The sequence below is a fragment of the Centruroides sculpturatus genome, unplaced genomic scaffold, assembly GCF_000671375.1.
Source record: "Centruroides sculpturatus isolate CEXI.00-Female unplaced genomic scaffold, Cexi_2.0 scaffold101, whole genome shotgun sequence".
Lineage (NCBI taxonomy): Eukaryota > Metazoa > Arthropoda > Arachnida > Scorpiones > Buthidae > Centruroides > Centruroides sculpturatus.
Genome location: NW_019384361.1, coordinates 194,329 through 218,320, shown reverse-complemented (window position 1 = coordinate 218,320; position 23,992 = coordinate 194,329). Strand labels below are relative to the sequence as shown.

At 28.5% G+C, this 23,992-nt stretch overlaps 1 protein-coding gene across 4 annotated transcripts; it reads left to right on the top strand.

Annotated features, from left to right (window-relative positions):
- On the top strand, nucleotides 1–22,983 carry LOC111641092 (ras and EF-hand domain-containing protein-like). 4 transcript variants are annotated; one of them, XM_023387218.1, is made up of 19 exons: nucleotides 1–106; nucleotides 247–629; nucleotides 11,889–12,038; nucleotides 12,289–12,379; nucleotides 12,617–12,712; nucleotides 12,783–12,988; nucleotides 13,058–13,126; nucleotides 13,336–13,408; nucleotides 13,515–13,603; nucleotides 15,347–15,420; nucleotides 17,076–17,236; nucleotides 18,215–18,339; nucleotides 18,427–18,746; nucleotides 19,037–19,118; nucleotides 19,307–19,421; nucleotides 20,147–20,197; nucleotides 21,221–21,340; nucleotides 21,426–21,502; nucleotides 22,846–22,983. In XM_023387218.1, the coding sequence occupies exons 2-19, from the start codon at nucleotides 286–288 to the stop codon at nucleotides 22,940–22,942; spliced, it is 2,340 nt and encodes a 779-aa protein (XP_023242986.1). In that variant the 5' UTR covers nucleotides 1–106; nucleotides 247–285; the 3' UTR covers nucleotides 22,943–22,983. The 4 variants fall into 4 exon arrangements, with proteins under 4 accessions (XP_023242986.1, XP_023242979.1, XP_023243001.1 ...); XM_023387211.1 differs by having other exon boundaries at nucleotides 13,058–13,153; XM_023387233.1 differs by lacking the exon at nucleotides 20,147–20,197.
- The last annotated feature ends 1,009 nt before the right edge of the window (nucleotides 22,984–23,992 follow it).

The window sequence follows — 23,992 nt, the reverse complement described above, 5'->3', positions numbered from 1 at the left end:
CGACCACCTGTCACTATTCTCGACGTCATTAGCATTTATACTATTGCGCATCACTCTTTATTTTTAAATGTATTAACAATATGGTATGCTAAACTGATTCTCTTAGGTAAGTTAAATGCGATATTCCAAAATAATAATTATTAGTTATTTCCTTTAATTATTATAGGAGATTAATAATTTTAGTCCTGTTTTTGTTTGAAAATTAACAGAGATAAATGGTAAACGAGATTTATTAATTAATTTCAGTATCGAGTCACGTGATGTAGACGAATTTTCGATTCGTAAATGGCCGAAAATCAACTAGAAAAGTTATTTAAAGAATGCGACGTTCAAGGGACCGGTTATTTATGCCAAGAAGGGATGAGGGAGCTGTGCGCCCGCGTCAGTGTTTGCGTGCAAGACGCGGATGCCATTTTTCAGACCCTAGATACCGACGGAGACGGGAAAATTACTTTTAACGATATTTCTACGGGCTTATTAGAATTTTTGAATCAGAATTCCAATAGCCAAAAAGACGGATGCAAAACCCCGGATTCGGAAACCGATTTTGTACACGATAAACATCAATTTGTCTTACAAGCGTGGCAGCATTTTGCTACCGAAGTTGGAAAATCCGATAAAATTATCAGGTAAGATTTTATAAAATAAGTTTATCAATTTTCTTAATAATTATTTTGCCTTGTTATTTTGTAGAATAATAAATGAATTATAACATATTTTACTTTGTCGGGTAATTTTTAAAGATTTTAATTCGATTTTGCATATGAAAAATTACAATTCTCTATATAACTTCGATATAGTTTTATATCAAAATTTTAAGAAACTGTAGAAGATAATAATGTTATTGTTAAAGTCGCGAATCTTTTCAGTTTGACATCAGAGAGACATTACAGTTGTTAATAAATATATGCCATTTTCTTTTATTTTTATATACAGTTGTTCTGTAATCTTTATTAATTTAGTCATAAACTCATTTCATGCCGTATTTATCATTTTAAGTAAAATGAAAGGGTACGATTCTAAATTTCATTAATTATTATAAAATAGACAATTTCAATTTGCATATATTCTGTGTGATTTCCTCGACTTTTACATAGTTTATTTTCTATAATATTCTATGTAGCAAAATTAACATAAATTGAATGGTAATAAAATGATCTTTTTACAATATAAAATCGTTTCTACTCTGTAGCATCAATCATACGAATTGTCGATATTTAATCATTTGAATTAATTTGTAAATTAAAATATTAAAATTAAATTAATTTTAATTTATAATTATAAAAATGAACTAAAATTTAATTAAGAATTAAAGTGTAATTTAAGTGTGAGGATTTTAATCTTAATTATTTTAAGCTATATTACAGATTACTAATTAAAATTTGTTTTATTAAAATTACTCCTTAAAAAAACTTTAAGAAATGGAAATAAATAATATTTACGCTCGGATTAGTTTTATATTTTTACGCAGGTTTATTTTTAGACATTAATTAATTAATTAATTTGAAAAGCTTCAACTAATTCATTTTTGAATTCCATCGTAAAAAATTTTATAATTTATATACATATATAGGCCTCTTTTTAATTCTTTCTACCCCGTGGGCACTATTTTCAAGGCCCACAATAGGCCGGGGTGATGTATCCGGGACAAACCAATTCTTGGTTTTTCGACCTCCCGGATTCCATCCCGGATCCTCCAGAACGAAAAGTTGATGCTTTAACCTCTTGGGCCATCGGCCAGCATATTTTTTACGTTAATCCTCGTTAAATATGTTGCGTAGAAAGTAAATATAAGCAACACCTAGGCGATGAAAACTTTTCAATGTCGTTCTATTGTGTTCAAATCAACAATGAAACGTTACAACTATAAAAAAAGACTTAAAAATTTTAAATAAAACACTAAATTATAAAACAATGTTATAGAAAGAATTTTACAAAGATTTTAAAAATTAGTAAAATTATTTTTCCTATAGAATTTTCAGCATAATAATAATAATAATAAATTTTATTAATAGATCAAGATATAATAAATTTATCGAGTAAATAATAATACCAAGGAAATCATACTTGGGTAGAGGTATCGATGGACGATTCGACCATAAATGATACATCTACCCAAGCAAAAATTATCTTTTGAAACCGATGTTAAAACTATTTGCCAGAAATTATCGTTGGTTTGCAGCATTGAACTATTTTCAGTTCTCTACATCTAGCTGATGTTTGATCAGCAGTTTTCTCTTTTCAGTTAACGTTGCAAATATGGTTTATTGTGGATATTAAACTAGAAGTAATTCAAAATAAAATAGATTGAAAGTTATTTTTTAAAATAACTTTTTATGACGAACTAACATTTCAAAAATGAATTTACGCGATACGATTTGGATTTATAAATTGGTTTTTATAATACACTTCTCGAGTTTGTAGCGTTTATAATTATATTTTCAAATTTAATAAAAATTTTACTGATTTTTTTGTTATATAAAATTTGTTAGAAATTATCCTATTAAAATTTGTATTATAATTACAATAAGATAATTAAAATTCATGTATTAAATCATTTGTTGTAAATTAATTTTTACGTTTAACGTATTATATAAAAGCTTTTATATAATACGTTAAACGTAAAAATTAATTTTACGTTGACGTTTATTTTATTTCTGTTATCCTTTTCAATAATTAGTGAAAGTTTTATTGAATCGATAAATTAACTTTTATTTTTTACCAATTGAAAATAGATTTACAACAATTTTACTAAACGGCATATCGAAAGCGTTCGGTCGGCGGCCGTCTCTAAGCACCGACAGAACAGTACGTCATCTTCTTAGATCTTGATGTAATAACACAATCATTAACCAAAAAACAATTGATATCTAAACAAAAGCATTTGAGATGTAAAAATTGCACCAAGTAAAAATTATGACAATTTAGATCAGGGGTGTCCAATAAACGTATAAACAAAACCGACAAAGTGTTTTAATTTTTTTATTATTTATCTATTTCAACGGCATAAACTCAAAAAAGAAGTTTCACAAAGCCGTAAACCTTTATTCATATTTTATTTTTGAGTGGAAAGAAAATATTTTCAAATACTTGAAGATGTGTGAATGAGGAAGGATTACCAAATAAAGCTGAAGTTGTGACTCAAAGGATTATAGACCCAAATTTGGGAAAAGGAGGGAAAGATGAGAAAGGACAAAAGATGTAGTAGTGAGAAAGGTTAAATAGATCTTCTGTTAAGCAAATATGGACCCTTAATTAAATAATGGTCCTTTCTCTCTTTTCCCCGCACTTGGGTCTATAATCCTTTGATTCACTACTCCAGCTTTATTTAGTATTTTTTCCAACGTTGCAAGATTTGGCTACATTGCGCCAAATGTGGCTACTTTTTTTTGTTTGACGTAAAAAATATCATTTGGCGCTTTGGCTACTTTTTAGGCTACATATTATTTATAATTATATTAGTTGAATAAAAACGCACTTTAAAATGGTGTTTCGTCGCTTTTTATTAATTAGAGACCCAAATATAACAAATATTTGTGTTTTTCAAATAAATTTCCCTTGGACACCCCTGATTTAGATTATAGTCAAATGTTTTTCTTTGGTGAAGATAAGCTTGGCGCTACAAATATAAAAAACAATCCAGGAACGAGTTGCTTAATTAAGTTTCTTGGAAACATTTAAAATTTTGGTGGCGTCTTCAGTTATGATATTTTATTTTAAAAACTTTTTAATGTTTTTAATTATTATAAAATGGAAAAACGCTTAATTTTCAGGGTAGGGATTTTATAGGGATAGGGATTTATAAAAACTTGTAAATGCTAATAACGAATAAAATCGTCATTAAGTCCGACTCTATTCGAGATATGACAAACGGCTCTCCTTTATCTCCCTACCCCGTCGATCTTTAACCACAAAAATTTAATAGCATCTATGCCCCTAATACACAAACCTCACTGCAATTTTTTAGAAATTTTCGACCAAAAGCATATGAGTTATTAAGCTTCAAAGAGGGTGAACAAAATCGTCTCCCACATACACTAACATCCATACATACAGAAAAACCTGCAAACTTTTTAGCATTTCTCAATGTTTCAAGATCCCTGAGTTCAAAAATGTAAAAATCGGGAAGGGGTCATTTCTGACCGATTGCCGTATTTTCCCTCTTATATATCAATATTACAGAACCGGGAAAATAAAACTCGTGTTAGTATAGCCAACACCAAGCTTATCTTTACCAAATAAAAACTTCTAAGAAAAAAAAAATTGACCTTCGTCTAAATCAGTGATTTTCAAACTTTTTCGATCCACCGCCCTCTTTGTTCCATAAAGTTATGCCCAACTCCCCCTAACCCATTTTCTCTTGTGTGAGGAAGGATTGGAAATATTCTTAGGAAAACTTTTCTATGAATCTCACACTTTGTGCCCTTACAGTACATTGTTCTTAACATCTGGAAACCATTAAACGCAATGTTTCCTCTTATCAGTTTAACAGAGGAAAGAACGGGTTACTGAAAGAACGGCTTTCAGTAACCCCAATTTTGCCTTTGGTCACCGTTCAATACCCTGCCTCCAGCGCCCCCTAGATTTACTCATCGCTCACAAGGGGGCGTTATTGTCCACTTTGAGAAACGCTGGTCTAAATTGTCATAATTTTTTACATGGCCCATTTTTTTATATCTGACAAGTCAGATGTTTTTGTTAGGAGAATAAAATATACAAACGGAAAACGAATTAAAAATAAATAACGATTTGAGTTTCCCGTACTAATATGTAAAGAATAATAATAATTAATCAGTAGATCTACGTTATTACGTATTAAATGACTATTATCTTACGAATAATCGAGATCAGTTTTAAAATTTTGCGAAAACTGCCCGAATTTGAACTTTCGCGATAAAAAAATAAAAAATAAATAAATATAATAAATACTCAGAAAATTAAATTGTTCTATAATTTATACGTTTAAGTGTTCTGAATATAGTATTATAATATAGTATGTTTATGGGTTCAAAACGAAATTTCGTTCGTTTTTCTGAAATAAAAATTCCTTAAGCTGATAAATTTATACCGTATGTTTGAAAATAAATAATGATTTTACTAAGAAAATGCAAAATAGTTGCTAAATAGCTCGGGAGATATTATATTATTAATTAAAGTAATAAAAATTGATATAGTACTTGTCTGGATTAGATATTAGGAGTAAAATAGAGCCGAAACAATTTTATTGAATAATTTTCGTCTATTTATTAAGTTATGATTAATACGTTTTCGCAGCAAATTGAACAAGTAAGGAATGAAAGTTTATTCGAAAACTTAAAAAAATAACACGATTAACGAACAAGTGCATAAAAGCTAATAACGGCACTAGACTTTCGTCTAAATCAGTGAATAGACTTAATTAATTATGATATTTGATAATAAATTTAGACTTTTTCACGACAATAAGAATATCTCAAAGCTGTTCTTACATTTGAATTACGAATTATTTGAATTAAGCAATCTGCACAGAAGCGTGGTTCTATAAAGTAGTACGTACAGTACATAAAAATTATATATATACAGTATATAACAGTAGTAAATTTTACTCACTCATAAAATTATTTTCGACGCAATACGCTATTAAAGTGCATCATAAAATTTTTTACAGTTTTATTTTGAAAGAAGAAAAATATGAGATTAATTATTAATTATGCACTCTTTTACAACTTAAAAATCTGCGTTTCATTTTCTAGAAAATATTATATGTGATATCTGTATTATCTGTATTTATATATTAAAACCAAAATGTTCTATTCCCACGGAAACTGAAACCAACACATTACAAAGAAGCAGTGTGTAAGTAGGTTACACTGTGTCGCCTGTGGAGTCTACAATTCCTCGTTCCTCAAAAGGACCACCCGTTAACTCCTCTGTGGACGCTGCCTGCATGAATTCATGGGAAAAGTTAACAAATGGGAAGGAAGGTCTTTGCTTAGGGCCTATGCAAAGACCTTCCTTCATGTTTCAGGTTACTAATTAAAATATTAAAAGCAAGATGTTCCATCGCCGCCATACACAAATAACGTAAATTTAAAAATTAATTTGATTTACAGTTTGAAATTTTCAAATTCAAATTAACTATAGACACCCACGGAAATCACTAACGACATCCAGCGAGTTAAGTGAGTTAAAAAAAATTGTATGACTGTTGACGCTATTATATCAGTGGCGTATCGTAGTGGGGGCGGCAAAATTACCTTTTAGGGGACAGCAAAATTTCACAATAAATAATAATAATATCTTGTAAAAATTTGAAACATCCTAATATATACTTGCATCGCACCTACGATGGTGCTATCGTCCTGTAGACCTTTTTTTTTTGTTGTTGTTGTATGATAGAACTATTTTAAACAGGTCGCTGCACTACCACCGAATTTTTCATTGCTTGTTCTGTGACAAAACTGAATTTTGGTCTTTTAAATTGAAATACCTAAATAAGGGGGGGCGGAATTTTCTTCCGCCCCGGGTGGCTGACACCCACGGTACGCCACTGTATTGCAATTTTGCCAAGATATTTTGTCGAATATTTGCTTGTTTATGAAATTATAGATAATACTTTTGAAGATTAAACTGCTCTAAAAGACTGCTCTGAAGATTAGAATAAATTGTGGCGTAGTAAACACTAGTATTGTGTTTTATTCCAAAGACATGTGTCTTGCCATGTGTCTTTGGAATAAAACACAATACTAGTGTTTACTACGCCACAATTTTAAAACAGGACACGGTTTCAAAAAACAAATTAGAATAAATATTATAATGCACGATATAATTTTTTTGTAGTTACTGGTAGGACATAAGCCTAGTTAATTACGATATTCGCTTAAGCAAGCATGTGATGCACAATAATTTTCTAAAAAGTAAAGCCACCTGTTGTCGCTAATGCTCCTATTTTAACTACATTTTTTATTTAATTATTTTAAGCTTCCCGCCACGAAGTTTGTTTGACAACTGACGCATCAATATTTACAATAAATAATCTTTATTTTGTTTAATGAGTTATCAATGGCTGCCTGATCCAAGTGAATCTTATCAGGTAGCAATGTAGTAATCCTTAAGTTTGTTAGTCTTCCATTTACTAAAACTGCAATAGAGAATTGGATTACAAATCTGTCTTCTAGATAACCTACATACGTTTTAATGCTTAGATGGTTGGCTACAAATGGATGTAGCAATTTTCACTTTTTTCTGTTCTGGCAAGGAATGAGCCACAAATGGTTTATCAATTTTCATTTGCGGTCTCTTACTAGACTTGATTTGCTATTTAGGTCTTACTTCCCTTAATTTTTATACAATAAGCATGGTTTCCTAATGAGTACGAATTCCTTACATATAACTGCACTCTCCATTGACGGTGAAAAATTCTAAATAATCATTATTCTTTCATAAATATCTTTATCAAATATCATACTTTTAAATTGTGTTTTGGTATTATTCCTTTCATAGTTACTGAGTCCCTCTCATTCAATTCACTTAAAATCAACCAAGATGAGGTTAATTGCAACCAGTTTTTAAAAGATCTTTCACAATTACTAATCTAAAAGATTGAATTATTTCTTACGGTGGAAAATAATTACTTTCCTGTGAATACCAATCTGCCTTAACAGCATAAAATAAGTTCTACAAATGTTAGTACTTTTTGCCTGTTAATTTCGTACTCCAAGTTTCAGCTAAACCTATAACGCTAGATTCATTCAACGTCGTTTGAAAATTAAATGTATTGGGACACCCTAAATCAAATGTATTTCTAAAAAAAACTTAGTTCAATGTTTGGTGTGTAGTAGATACTAAGTTATTTTTGATTCTGATATATCAAATAGCCATTTCTTTTAACTTCGAAACAATAAGGAAAAAGTTCAGCTGCTTTACGTACACGTGATTCTTGAGAGGTCAGATCGTATTTGCATTTTCGGTTGATCGATTGATTTTCGTTTTTAAGCAAATGAAACGTTGATAAAGCTTGAATTTTTCGATTTACATTCTAATTACAATATTATAGGTTCGGATTTTTAATGATTTGAACTTTAATAATTTCTTCATCTATCAAGTCCGTAATTTTGAGTTTTTTTATATATCTAGTATATAAATTAAATCAGACAACCTCTCTCTAATTTGATATCTGTTAAAGGAAAATTATAAATCATTGGTCATAATATTTTTTATGAGTTGCAATTAGTTATGTGACGGATCGTTAATAATGTATATCCGCGGATATGGATACAGGTACGGATCATTAGTGTCTAGATCCGCGAATACGGATATGGATCTCAACTTTCGCACTCAGTGGCGCCGGTGCATGTGACCTTGGATTGATAGTTGACGCTTTGCGTTAACTATCAATCCAAGTAACCATCAATCCACTAACAATCAATCTTAGTAACGTGACGTGGTTTGAGTTGCACTGCGCATGTTTTTGTTTATAACTTAGTGCAGGAGCAGCCAACAGTTTTTGTTCCCGGGCCGAATTGGAAAGAAAACTTTTTCCACAGGCCGAACCAGAGGCTGCCCTAGAAAGATTTTGAGGTGGTGCGAGATCTCATTATGGTGTCACCCCGTAGTGACTAAATTGTACACAGAGATTACAGATACATTTTTCACATTATCATGCTTTATCAACATTCTACTCTGTACTAGAGATTTGTAATGGAGGGTTAACTCTAAACGCACAGTGATTTTCTTTTTTAGGCGTCAGAATTTTTCATCGAGCTATTCGGACTTCAGTAGCTAATATTGAAAGATTGATCGTGGGCCACATAAATTCATTAGACGGACCGGATCTAGCCCGCGGGTCGTATGCTGGCCATGCCTGGTTTAGTGTGACACGGGATAGCGTAGATTACGTTTGTATTTTTGAAGAGTGTTGAGTTAAATTAAAATAAAAACAATGTCCACAAAAAAGTTTAGTAGTGTAATATGGAAATATTTTACGATAGTAAATGAATTTTGCATGATAAAATTTTCGCAATATGAATGTGCCAAATATGTGGTTTTAAGAAATAAAAAGTGATTTGAATTGAAGTTATTAGTATTTTACTGCTACCTATTTTTAAAATTTCATATAAGTAATGAAATTCATTAAGATAAAAGATCCGTTAAAAATCCGCTAAAAAGTAACGGATACGGATACGGATCTTTTTTTTTCCTCGGATATCCGCGGATACGGATACGGATACGGATATCCGGCACATCACTAGTTGCAATGGGAAGTTCCAATTTCCTTTTTAAATCTGCAGAATTTCCATTTTCCACAACGATAACCTTTTTTCCAATAATTAAAATTAATTCTTAATATCTCTCAATTCTTGGTGTTAAATACCAATAAGAATTCTTACTTCCTCATATTCCTTTACTGATTAAAATAATAGAAACATGTGAATTCTAAATTAGTTTTATCATTTTTTTGTAAAATTTCTGTTAGCATATTGGCTCTATTCTCTAAGAAACGCTTACGTTTCCAAAATACTATCAATTCTTCCTTTACAATATCTTCAAAAGATAAGTTTATTCCATCATTTAGACTAAGTTTAGCTTTTGTTTGAAACATCGAATCCAAATTTTCGGACTTCGACACGCCTCGTTAACAGTGGACGAGACATAGGACCAGGATTCGACTCAATATCAGTCATTAATAATAAAAATATTATTATTAAATAAATATAACACCGAGCAAAATTTTAATATCTAATTTCATCAAAGACAAACAACAAAATCAAAGATAATTAATAAGGGCGTCTTCGATTTCGCTTAGCACTTTCGACTGCAGAGTGCCCCAAAATCAATATAATATTTTTATTATATTGATTTTGATGAAAATGAATTTCATTAAAATTAGAATTATTTTAATTGGTAAGTAATATATGAATTCTGAATTAGATTTTAATTAGATTGAATAGTTTTGCTTGTTGATGTATTACTGTAGTCTATTATTAGAATTCATCAATTTGAAAACTCTAAATAAATAACGCAAATCAATAAAATACTTTTAACTTTTAAATCAAAACTTCTATATTTTATATGAAAACTAGAATTTTACAGTTTTGAACTTTTTAAATTAGGCTATACCTTTGTAAAATGTATTTTAAATCATATATGAAATGTTATTTGGTAAATTATAATTTACAAATGAAAATTAAATTTATTTTATTTATTTATTTATTTATTGTTTACATTTATAATTTGTATTAAACTTTTACCAGGATTTAGTACAGTTCTCTAATTTTTCCATAATTCTATTTGGGTGACCAACTGACTTATGTTATTAGAAATTGTATACTCTGATGGCCACATAAGTGCGATTTTACTGTATTTTCTATTTGAAATTATAAATATTATCGAGAATAATGCAGTTTTATGCAAAATTCCAGTAAAAAAAGGAATACGAATTTATTAAAATTTAAAAACTATTAAAAGATATAGCAATCTTTGAAACTGTTTTATAGGCTTTTACTATTGCAAATTAACATAGAATTATAAATTTTATTTTTGACATTTACACAGTTATTTATAAAACAATAGATAATTATAAATAATTTTAAAAATCATAATATCAATATTTTATGCTGCATTGTCCTAAAGCTCTAATATCATTTTATAATGTTAATACGAAGTTTTAACAAACTTGATATAATAAATAGATTTAAATTTTACAATTTAAATCTATTAAATTATGCTTAATTTTTATGATTACAGTAAAAAATGAACTGAACTTTTTGAACAGGTTTTATTATACTACACTATCTTCAAAGTAAGCTCCTTGCACAGTACAAGATACACATTTCTGCCACTGTCTATAGTATTTGTCAAAGTAGTCCTGGAAGCAATGTTTTTATGATGTCTTTAAGAACTTTGAGAAAGTTTTATCTTACTTAGTCAGATATCTGTTTACCGTAACAATGCGCACGCACATCAGTCGTTCCTGCTCAACGAATATCTGACCAAGAAGAACATAAGAGAATTTTTCCAACCTCCTTATTTTTCTGATCTTGTCCGCGCAGACTTTCATCCACTCTTTAAAATGAAAAGTTACAGGTTCCATTTAACAACATGGATGGAAGCTGCAGCAAATAAAGCCGTCAAACACATTACAAAACATGGTTTCTAGAGCTACTTTGATAAGTGGTAGGGTCCAGTGGCGACCTTAGGGGGTGGCGAGCAGGGCAATCGCCCGGGGCCTCGCTCTTGGAGGGGCCTCGCGCAACAACCAAGTAAAAAAAAGTTGATATTTAAAACTTTTTATTTTATCCTTGGCTATTAGTTATAACAATAAAATAAATTTAATTTATAGTACAGTATATATTAATATTAATAAGTGCCTACTATTTCAATTCACATACTTTGCACAAAGGACAAGGGCCTCGCAAAGATCTGCCGCCCAGAGCCTCGCAATGGATAAGGCCGCCGCTGGTAGGGTCTCTAACAGAAGTGTGTAGCTGCAGAAGGAACTAACTTAAAATGTGGTGTGATGTAAAAATTTCTGTGTTGTAAAGTAAAACATATGCAAAAGTTTAGTTCATTCTTAATTTTACTTCATACGATTTTTTTCTTTTTATTTGTAAGAAACTGTAGTACTTTCTAAAATTTTACTTCTACTTCAGAAATTTTTAAAAACTTGACATTGTATATTTCGAAATTATTTCGGGGTCTCTAGAATTCGAATTAACGCGAGTTCACTATACACATAAAACACTGTAATAGCATTATGTTACTTCGGATAATTTATTTTCTTCATATACTAATTATCCAAATACTTAAAGAAAAGATCCGTCTACCGCGTGCACGGCCTTGTTAAAGATGATGTCATGATAAATATTGCCTAGATAGCTTTATTAATAGAATGTAATTTATATTTTTAGTGAAGAAAATATTCTTGAATTATATAAAGAACTTCAAAAATCAGACAAGCCTCATCTGATATCTCAGTTTGAAACCGTCATGGCTGATCTGATGGAGAATGTAAATCGTTTGCAAGAAGAAAAGCATCAATTGGAACATTTTTGGAAACGGTAATAAATGTCATGGTGTTTTAAAGTATTTTTTTATTTTAAGTTTTGTTTAAGAATGATTCTATTTTAACAGATAGTAAATAACGCTTATAAAACATTTCAGGAATATTAGTCTATACATTACATTGTAGATACAAGATACGAGTTTGCATAATTAAATAAAATTTTTAATAAATTCTCTATTTATTTTGATAGAATTTAATAGAAATTAAATTTATCATTTAATGTGCTTTAAATATTTTTATTATAGTGAAAGAAAAGAACAAGAGTTGTATTTACACAAAATGGAAGAAGAGATGACGAATCAAGTGAAAGATTTAGAGTTGAAAGTAAAACGAGAGGTAGAATTAATTTGAAAGTTAAATATTATTAAAATGTATTGTAAATATTTAATTATATTCTGTAAATTATAATTATGTCACAAGATCGATTTTAATAAAATTATATTAATTTGAATTAAATTTTATAAATTCTAACTTATACTCGTATATTAAATTAAAACTTTATTAATAATAGTAAAATATCAATACCTTTAGTAAATTTATAATAACTATAAATTTACGTATTGGATTATATAGGCACAAGAAGAAGTTGAGACGGAAAGAAAGAATTTGAAAATAAAAATGGACGCCGAAATGGATGAATTACAGGCTCATTTATCTTTATTTGAAAAAGTAAACTTTTCAATATAATTATTTTGTTGGATAAATTAACAAAATTTTTAAATTAAATATTTAAATTCAGGTCAATTCGTGGCTCCAGTCGTGTGGTCAACATCATTTTCAAGACGAAAAAGCAAACGAAGTAAGGAATAAATTAGAAGAGGCTTTACACGAAAATCATCAATTGAGGATGAATTTGATAGATACTCAAACTAATGTGGCTTTGATGAGAAGTGAAATGGCTCAGTTGAGAAATCAGTACGAAGAAAAGTGCCGAGAACTTAACAGGTAAGTTAAATATATATGTTTTACAATTTAATCTGTATACAATAATTAATTTTTTTTTTAACTTTTCAGCGAGAAGGAACGAATTATGGAAGTTTTGCATGAACATAGCGTACTTGGCAGGCAGATTCACTATCTTCAGTACGCAAAATTCCTCGATTATACACCGTACAAATATTTAAATCTGAATTTTATTTTAATAGATGTCGTATTTATTCTAATAAATAGCGCACTGTCTATTAATTTTTTCAGCTTGCAACTGTGCTGTTTATTAGAGGGTGCTTATTATTAGAATAAATACGGTGTATATATATACCGTATATATATATATATATTTAATTTTATTTCAGTGATGCTAATAGAAAATTAAATGATACCAACGATACATTGAGAGAAGCCATGCAGAAATCACCTGTTGATAATGCAAGTGACAAAATAGTTTATTTACATTTATAATAATTATAATATACTGACCTAAATTTAAAACTTTTAAGCGTGTTTTAATATAATGCAATGTTGTTAAAATTAGTTTTCACGAATTTTTCCACGTTCTGAACATAGAGGATCGATTATAGGAGATTATTTATATAACGATATTCTTCCTGAGAGAAGAAAAAGGTGATTTTTAAATCAATAATATTTCATAAGCAATGTTTTATACAATGTTAGAGATTTTTTTAAATTATATTTTTATATGGATAATCCACGGTTTATTCGAGTTATCTACTGATTTTGCAATTTGAAATTTATTATGAAATACGTAAACAGTTTTTCCTTTTCCAAAGTCACGAAAACGTCGAAACCACTTACACACACGCATACATAGGTATACGTATTGTGCGCCTTTAATCATCTCCCGTTCGTTTGTGTGTTAATCCACGCCTTAATTGGTGTTGTTAGACACTCCAATTTGTTTTTCATCGAATCTTTTTTAGAAATTTCTCAGAATGATGCCGAAAAAAGTAATAGGCCTACTCGTTTGGAAGCTTCGTCATTACAAAAAATGACAATCTGAAACCGCATTCATCAGTTTCGTGTTACTGTATTCAACAGTTTAATTCAACATTTTTACAGAAGATTGATTTAAATTTGCTTTCTGATTATGATATGTTGAAATCATTGATAACATTTTCAAATTTGAAAGCATAAAGAATGGGACAAAGAGTATGGCTGCATTTGTAACACAGGAATATTATGACGAACAAAAGCGTCAAATTATCCACAAATTTTCCGATAGAAGTGTTGGAAGCGATGAATTAAGTATTTTAGATAAGTTGAGAATGGAGCAGTTCTGCATACGGTCGAAATATTTTAATTTTCCACATAATTAAACGACGTTGTTCTCGCTGCAAAAATATTGTTCAAAATCTAATTAAAGTCCATCCTAAAGATCTAGAAGTGATTTTAAGTGGCGAAATGGGACCATTTAATTATTTATTTGGTCCTGTTGTCCCTTACCTCTAATGATCTTTAGCTAACTCTGATTTCTGATAATCCCTCCTTTCTATGTAATGACTCTCCATAGAACTATTTGGAAGATGAATTTTTTATACACTAGTTCTTTACAACAGATAGAAGCTAAGCAGTTAATTTTCAAATCGCAGAATATTATCTTATCGATTTAAAAATGTTTCTACGTATTTCATTTTTCCGTTTCTTCCGTTTACTTGTTTTATAAGTACTTTGCATTTATAACGAACTGCTAATGGAAATGAAATGGAAGAAACGTGGGGTAATGAATTTAACACAGTAGGTCTATCTCAGGGGTGGCCAACAGTTTTTGCCCCCGGGCCGAATTGGAAAGAAAACTTTTTTCACGGGCCGAACCAGAGGCTGCTCTAGGAAGATTTTGAGGTGTGCGAGATCTCATTGTGGTGTCACCCCGTGAGACAAAATTGTACATAGAGATTACAAAAACGTTTTTCTCATTATCATGCATTATCAACATCCTACGCTGTGCTTAAGTTTTAAGAGATTTGTAATGGAGAGTGAACGCATAGTGAGTTGTTGACCTTTTTTTTTAGGCGTCAGAATTTTTCATCGAGCTATTCGAACTTGAGTAGCTTATATTGAAAGATTAATCGCGGGCCGCATAAATTCATTAGACGGCCCGCGGGCCGTATGTTGGCCATGCCTGGTCTATCTTCTAAACTTTATATCGGTAAGTGCCATATTTTCAACGCCACTTCGGTGGCATGGAGTGTTTGAAGATTTTATTTCAGTTCTAGCAATTTATTAAACTTGTGGGTTATACGCCACTTCTGGTTATCCATATGAAAATATGGTAATTTAATTTAATATACATTCGGTTTTCTAATTATAACTGTAAGTAAATAATGTTTTCCTTGTTTCTTTTCCAAGAACATGCTCGGAAGATGTGGAATTTGAACATCATCCCGAACTAAATGTCACCGAAAGGATCAAAGATGATTTAGGTATTGTACAAATCAAACTTAATTTTATTCGATTAAAATTATTATTTATAAATTTTTACTTATAACTGAAACTTCATTTAAACTATTTAATTTCTGATAAATTGAGGTGCTGAATAGAAAAACGGGCTCACATACATTAGGAAGTTTTCGAGAAAATAGAGGATTTGTGTTTCAATTCACTATCATTTTAATGTGCAACGTTTTATCAATATGGATGTAGCCTACTATACAACCTGTATAGTAATGGCATGTAACTGAACGGTGAAAGTTTCTTAGATGGATTGATGATGCACAAATCCAAATTTATTAGACTAATTTTTTTTATTTTTTTTGTAGTTTTGTGGGATATGCTGTTTTTCTGCTCAATTTATCTAAGTAACAACCATTTTCAAATAATCAGATTTTATTTGGGTTTGAGAATGATTAATTTCTGTAATCGAATTTCATTGAACAAAAATTATTTCACCCACCATCTTAACACCAGAAAAAACGTGTACTTCTCGTCCGCACTCTTAATCTTCGTGAATAGTATAACAAATAATTTATTAAAACAGTAAGAACCTTCCTTTACGGATACAGATTATATCTTTTCTCACATTTCGCAGATTATGTTGTAACCATAGAGATCGAGCCTATACAGAATAACAATGCAAAAGCGATGGTTCGGTTTTCGGTGGATAAATTCAAAGTAAAATACTTTAGCAATTGTTTCTGGAGATAAATATAAAATATAAAAGTTTTTATGTGACTCGTAATTGCTGCTAATGGATTAGAAAGAAGTCTTTAAAATACTTTAAGGATTATCCACAGAAAAAAATAACAAAATTCTAAGTGTTCCTCTCTCTTTTCCAAATTTTAAAACTTTTCTATAATACGTAAATTAATCTCAATGTAACTGACGAACTAGTTTTATTGCTTAGAATTTGTAATTAAAAAAAAAATTAACCAAATTTGTAATTAAAAAATTTAAACATTTTACATCTTAATTACAAAATTTCATAGAAATCTCATTGAAATATTGTATTAAGTTATATATTAAAAGATTTAAGTTAATTTCTATCTAAAATCATATTCCAAATAGAACTGCCTTAAGATAGGGAAATAAAAAATTAAGCCCAGTTAAATTTATATTATATATTTATTTAATAATAAGAATATTTTTATTATGAATAAATATTTTCAATTACTCTTTGTTATTATTAATATATTAATAATAAACGATGAATCAATGCATTTAATTGTAACATATTTTTAAATGTTTAAAAGTGTTTATTATAAACTTTGGAAAATATCAAAATTTATTAATTAAAATTCAAAACTGCTTCAATTTAATAGTATAACTATAGAAATAAGAACATTTTGTGTGCCGACTTTTACATAAATTTCAAAAATTGTTAAAAATATAGTTTTAAAAGTAGTTTTGACATAGGCTAAACATATTTTTATTTATTTCGTAATTTTTTATTAATAACCACTTTATTATTTAAGAAATTATAAAAATCGTAACATAATTTTAAAAATTTGATGCACTCTTCTGTCCTATTATGCAATATTACATAACGAGGTTGGAGAAAGAACAGTGCTTTTAATTAATGAATATTTATAAGTATTTTTTTCCTGTTTTAAATTGCATTTTAAATTAATAATTCCGACAGACAGTGGATTTTCCACGCTTCGAGATTTTTCCGAAGAACAGGAAGAAGGAATAAACCATAATTCTATGATAATAAATCAATTGCAACATTCACCGTTGACTAGAACAGAAACATTACCAACATCGGAAAAAATAGTTCATTGTGATGTACGAAGAATAAAAGTAAGATATAAAGTTCAAAATTATTATTTTTAATAAAGTTTTTCAGTAATTGCAATATCCGTGAATAAGTTATATTATCTTATAATTCAGTCATTGTAATGAGGGGGAAAATATATGTATGTTTTTGCTTTATTTTATTCCATTTAATTCTTTATTTTTATTTGAGCTTTTCCTGTGGCATGTAGATTTCTGTATTCCATAGATTTTTATATAGAAAACAGAAAATAAATCCTATATTTTATTAAAAATATGAAATTATATCGTTATCGTATTTTATCGATTTAGTTTTGCATAACAGGTATGTACATACACATGCCTACATACATCATACACACACCTATATTCTTTTTATTTTACTACAGACAAATTATTAATTTCTGGAGACAATAAAAATCTAGATACTGTACAACTTTACCGTATTTCGGTAGAAAATGAAATGGCCTACCTATAAATTTCGTTATATAATTATTTCGACGATATAAATTAGTTATTCAACATTAAGAAAATATGTAAGAAATATTAATATAATATTAATATAGTTATATAATATTAGTAATATAGTCATATAATATTAATATAGTTAGATATTTAAGTAAATAAATAATATAGCCTATAAATATCATATCTTAAATTATATTGGAAGAACTTAAAACTTTCCAGTCATCGCATTAAAATATTACTAAATTTTTCATTTAAAATTATTATAAATGAAATCTAATTCTCCTTAATATCTTTGTACATTTATCTCGCATTAGTAGCATCTCGAATAATATGAATGGCATGTAAAACATTTTTAAATGAATAATCACAATGACGTGTTTAATTCGTGTGTTTATTTTATTATATTGTGTCATAATGTATGATTCGCAACAAAATAATATAAATAGGCTTAAATGATTATATTTTGAATGTAAGCCCATGTTAAGTTTGTATAGTTTATCTTCTTTCAGTGAAAGTTTCAATTGTTTTTGTTTTTAGAGTTTGACAGATAACGAATCATTACATTCAAGTCCATCATCCGAATGCAAATCAGAAGAAAATTTTCCTAGGCGTAAAATTGCAGACATTAAACGCCAATTAGGTTTAGATCCAAATAAAGCTGGGTAAATTATCTGAAAAATATTAAAATAGACAATAATTTAAATATTACAATTATGATAATTTATGTTATATATTTTTCAATAATTAAGGAGACCGAGAAGTCTAACTCCTTCTCCCGTTCCTTTACCAAGATCAACGTTGCAAACAACAAATAAAAAATTACGATCTTCATCGATGTCTTTGTATAATAAAAAGGAGACGGAGGAGGAAGTTTTAAATGATAAAACATCTATGCAAAAAGTCGCCGATGTAATTACAGACAGCGAAATAAAAAATTCCTACGAAGCAACGGGTCCTCCAGAAAGAACTTATAAAATTGTTTTCATTGGTGATGCTGCTGTTGGAAAGTCTTCCTTTATTTTAAGATTAAGTAAAGGAATGTTCGTAGCGCATCTTAATTCTACTTTAGGTAAATTTATTTATAAATTATTATATTCAATTTTGGCTTAAACAAACAAGAATACATTTGAGTGTTACATGCTTGAATTTAAATTTTATCTATTAAATATGTTATGTGAAATAGTGAATGTATTACGTGAAATAAATTAAAAATAATCTTGAAGATAAAAATCTGAATAGTTTTGGTAGCTTAATAACTTGAAAAACTTAAAAACACGAATTAGTTCAAAACGACTAAGCATAGGCCTATTTAGAAATAACTATATATAAGAAATAAAAAAGTTGTTATTCGAATTTTAGGTGTAGATTTTCAAGTGAAGACATTGAAAATTGATGATAAAAATATTGCATTACAACTTTGGGATACCGCTGGTCAAGAACGGTAATTTGTTTCGCAAATTATAAATAAAGTTATGATGTTTATATTTCGGTAGTTATTATACAGTATTAACATTTATTTAGCGAGAAGTAACACTTTGTTTTGTTACTTCTCGCTATTTAATTATTTTTTTCATCAAAATTCACTTTTTTAAATAAAATTTATTGATGATAATTCTCTATGCATTATAGGTTTAGAAGTATAACCCAATCTTATTTTCGGAAAACAGATGGCGTCATGCTGTTATACGACTGTACTAATGAATCGTCTTTCCTCAATGTTCGTCAATGGATGGAAGCCATTGATGTATGAATTGCTAATTTCTAATATAATAAATGTTTAGTTTTATTAAGTTCGATTTGTTTTTAACTATATTTTAGAATATTGTAAACAGCGAAATAAAAAATACCTACTAAGCAACGGATCCTCCAGAAAGAACTTATAAAATGTAAACATTTTTTAATGAACAATAACAATGAAGTGACCACTTTATTTTTTTATTATTTTTTTTAAATATGTATGATTTAAATTAAATCCACTCTGAAATGATACAGTCGAACCTCCGATAACAGCCACCTCTAAACAGTAGGTATTGTTTTTTAGAAGTCCCCCTTTTTTAAACAAAAATATATACAAAATAACCTTCAAACAAGACCCATCATGTTTCTGCCAGTGGCCGTTGTTCAAAAGTTTGGTTGTATTTAGTTTTCTGTATATTTTTATATAACTTTAAAGTAGTAAAATTTATTTTTGTCTTTTGGCATATGAAACTTAACGTTCATATAAATTAGAACGATAGTGTTAATTAAGCCCATTATATTGTTTTATGCAGCTATATCACCTAAATAGAATTAAGCAAACAGTTAACACACACAAAATATACGCCACGTAAAATTAAAAGAATATAACTTGTAATGTATCTATCGTTTTATTTTACTTGAAACAAATTTAATTTTTCGTATGTATAAACTTTTATATTTAATTAAAATTCTATTCATAAAGGGAGGTTGATACTACTCATTCTGTTGTAGGTATCCTGTTTCTACAGAATGATGGCCAAACAAACGAGTGATTCCCATATGGTAATTCATGTTTCTCTTTAGAAGTTAATTGTACAAATAAATTGTTTGAAATAGAAAATACGAATAAGCCTGCTAAACATTATACATACACACGTAAACGAAGTTTCATATGCTAATTAAGCGTGTAATTGTTTTAAAATATTTTGTACATATAAATCGCTTCCGTAAAACACTATTCGAGAGATCGTATCAAAAACTGATGTGACAATTACTTTGATAAAATTTTGATTAGCTATTTTCCTAAATAAAATTACACCAAACATTACTATATTAGAAATGTTTTCTTTTAGAATAATGTTATATTTTTTGTTAGCATTATTAACAAATTTAAACTAACAAACGCAATTATTTCTAACACTATTTTTTATTAATTTATTTAGATTTAAAAAGTTTTATTACTTATTTATACGAATTATTTTTGCTGTTTCTTCCCAAAGTCGATTTCTTTCTTAAAAGCAGATATGAAAAAGTATATAATATAGTCGAAATTGTACATTTACATGTTTCCTTTTTAGATATATAAATCGACAAATGACATGGTGATCTCATTTTTCCTATGTTCTTCCTACGACCCTCCAATATTTGCACAATGCTATATAGAAATAAAACATTGTTTTTTTTTATATTTAACTTTTCGGTAAAAAATATTATAATTTTGCTTAATCATTATAATAATTGAGGTTCGTGTACAGTATTTCATATGCCAAAAGATAAATCGGATTATTAATAAAACTAGATGTTACATCGATATTTTCATCTATAATAACGATACTTAAAAAATCTATATATAATGTTATAGTAAAGTCTACAATTCATAAGCTTTCATTCTGTTCTGTTTTCGTCGTTAGAGAATTGCAGAATATACTGCTGCATTAAATCATGTGTCTTTTATATAAAAAACAATAAGTAATGTTTTATGCTTTAATATTTATCAATAAATATTTCTTAAATTTCAAATTTATTAATTCTGATTGTACATTTATTAACATTACATTATTCATTAATTAAACTTTTTAATTTCAGGATGCAACATCTCAAAAAATACCTGTAATGATTGTAGCTAATAAAACTGATCTTAGAGATTTACATCTTTTGCAAGGAAACGAATGTGTTCCTTACGAAAGTGGTGAAAAATTAGCAAAGGTTAGAAATAATTTAATTTTTTTAAATTGATTAAATTAACCTTTAATTTAATTAAAGTAAAATTCAAATTTTGAATACTCGGAAGGATTTTGGAGCGATGTTTATGGAAGCGAGTGCTAAATCTGGAAGCAATGTATTTGAAGCCATCGCAGAACTTGCTAGGTATAATAATATTGCGTGTTATTCTTTTATTATTATACTTGTTTATGTTTAAATAATACAACCATTTAATCATATAATAGTAATAACTTATTTTTTAATATTAAATATATACCGTATGTAAATAAATATAACTTACTCTATTACATTACAGTATAGTAAATTGTAATTTGTATAATTGTTTCTATTTAAAAATTTTTTTAAAATATAGCATAATTTACTTTTTAATCTATAAAATCTTGGTATTTTTATAAATTATTTATTTATTTATATTGAAAATATTAAATAATTTAACCAGACATAGCTAAATAATTATTGTATTGAATATAAGTTGTGATTAAATTAAATGTATACATAAACATACACACGTATATATATACAGTATATTTAAATGTAAAAATATTAACCCATATTTATTTTTTAGTTTATAAATTTATTTTTTATAATTACTACTAATCATTTTTTTATTAATAAAAAATATCTAAAGCATTTTCAACGAATTCGTATTAGGCCTATTATTCAGTGTTCTAAATTAAAAATTTCTCAGAATTCATTTTATCTCTTTCATCTGTCATATATGAAAATATGTCGACCCGGTGACATAACAAAATCAGGATTCAGATGTAGGTTTCTATTGTTAAGTTTAACTTCTGTCCCTTTTTTATTTAGTTTCTGTCATTCAAAATGAATGAAAAGCATTGTGTGAGTTATTAATATCTGGCTCAAATGTATCTGATACAATGGGGATAACTTTGTAATTCGGCCGTCGTCACACTTCTTTCCTAAATTGTATTCTATTATTTTAAAAANTCTGTCCCTTTTTTATTTAGTTTCTGTCATTCAAAATGAATGAAAAGCATTGTGTGAGTTATTAATATCTGGCTCAAATGTATCTGATACAATGGGGATAACTTTGTAATTCGGCCGTCGTCACACTTCTTTCCTAAATTGTATTCTATTATTTTAAAAATTAAGATATATTTTGGACAGAGAATGAATTTAACATTGAAAATCTGGCATAACCAACTTCTATTTATAATAAATTTTTTAATAGATTATAATTAATAGCCTTAAAAAGTTAATTGAATTTATGTAAATTAAAAACAGAATTTATAATGCGAATAAATATAAAACAAACTATTTTAATTAAAATAAAAATAATTAACGATGTTTAATCTTTTATAAAATTTTGACTATTTTATTGTCGTTAAAGTTTCGAATTGCTAATTTAGGTAGAATTCTTTATTTATATAAGAAAAATAAAATCAAGTGTATTCTTTAATACCTAAATATACGATACTGACAGATATTATTAATGAAAATATTACGATAATTATTTATTATAGGTCAATGGCTATCAATGAAGATCTTCAACTTAAGTCTTCTGGTAGTATTTTATTGAAAGAAGGAAACAAAAAAAGTGGAAAATGTTGTAAAAAATAATTATATACATTTTGGAATATGGATTTTCTTTATTAAATCATTCGTCGTTTTTATTATTTACTGTTATCGAATAGAAATAATTAATAAAGTTTGTTTTTTAATTTCTGGTTTGCGATTATTAAAAGACGACTACGACTCAATTTGAAGGGAGTATCTTAAACACGTTTGAAAAATTGTTTATTCTTTTCGTATATACCTTTAAAGAAACTCGAAAAAATCATTGCCACTTCTTATTAAATAGCATTAACAATAATTTTAAATGATTCTTATATTGAGTAATTATAGAAAAGAAATGAAAAGAAAAAGTAATCAAAAATACGATTCAACTTACGAGGGCTGTTCGGAAAGTTCGCGGCCTCAAATAGAACAACGAACAAAATAATGTTAAAACTTTTTTATTTTTCAATGTAGTCTCCTTTGTTAGCAATGCACTTATTCCAGCGATGTTCTAGCTTTTTTATGCCATCACAATAGGTCGATTTGTCAAGGTGTGCAAAATACTCGTTCACTTCAGAGATGACTTCGTCATTTGAGTGGAATCTCTTTCCAGCCATAAATTTTTTTATGTTTGGAAAAAGGTGGAAGTTACTGGGGGCCAAATTAGGTGAGTACGGTGTATGTGGAACTAATTGGAAGCAAAGTTCGTTTATCTTTTGCTCAGTGATTCTGGCGGAATGTGCAGGTGCATTATCGTGGTGGAACAGAACCTTTTTCTTCTTCAAGTGTGGCCTCTTTTCTTCGATTTCTTTCTTCAGTTTTTCCAAAAGTTCACAGTAATAGACACCATTAATGGTCTTTCCTCTTTCTAGGTAGTCAATAAAGATGATGCCTTTAGCATCCCAAAAAACCAAGGCCATCACTTTCTTCGCTGATGGAACTGTCTTTGCCTTCTTTGGTGGTGGCGAACTGTGATGTTTGTCCATTGCTTCGACTGTTCTTTTGTTTCAGGAGTGTAGTAATGGATCCACGTTTCGTCAGTAGTCACAAACCGACGCAAGAAATCCTGTGGGTTTTTCTGGTAGAAGTCCAAACACTCCTTTGACATCAAAG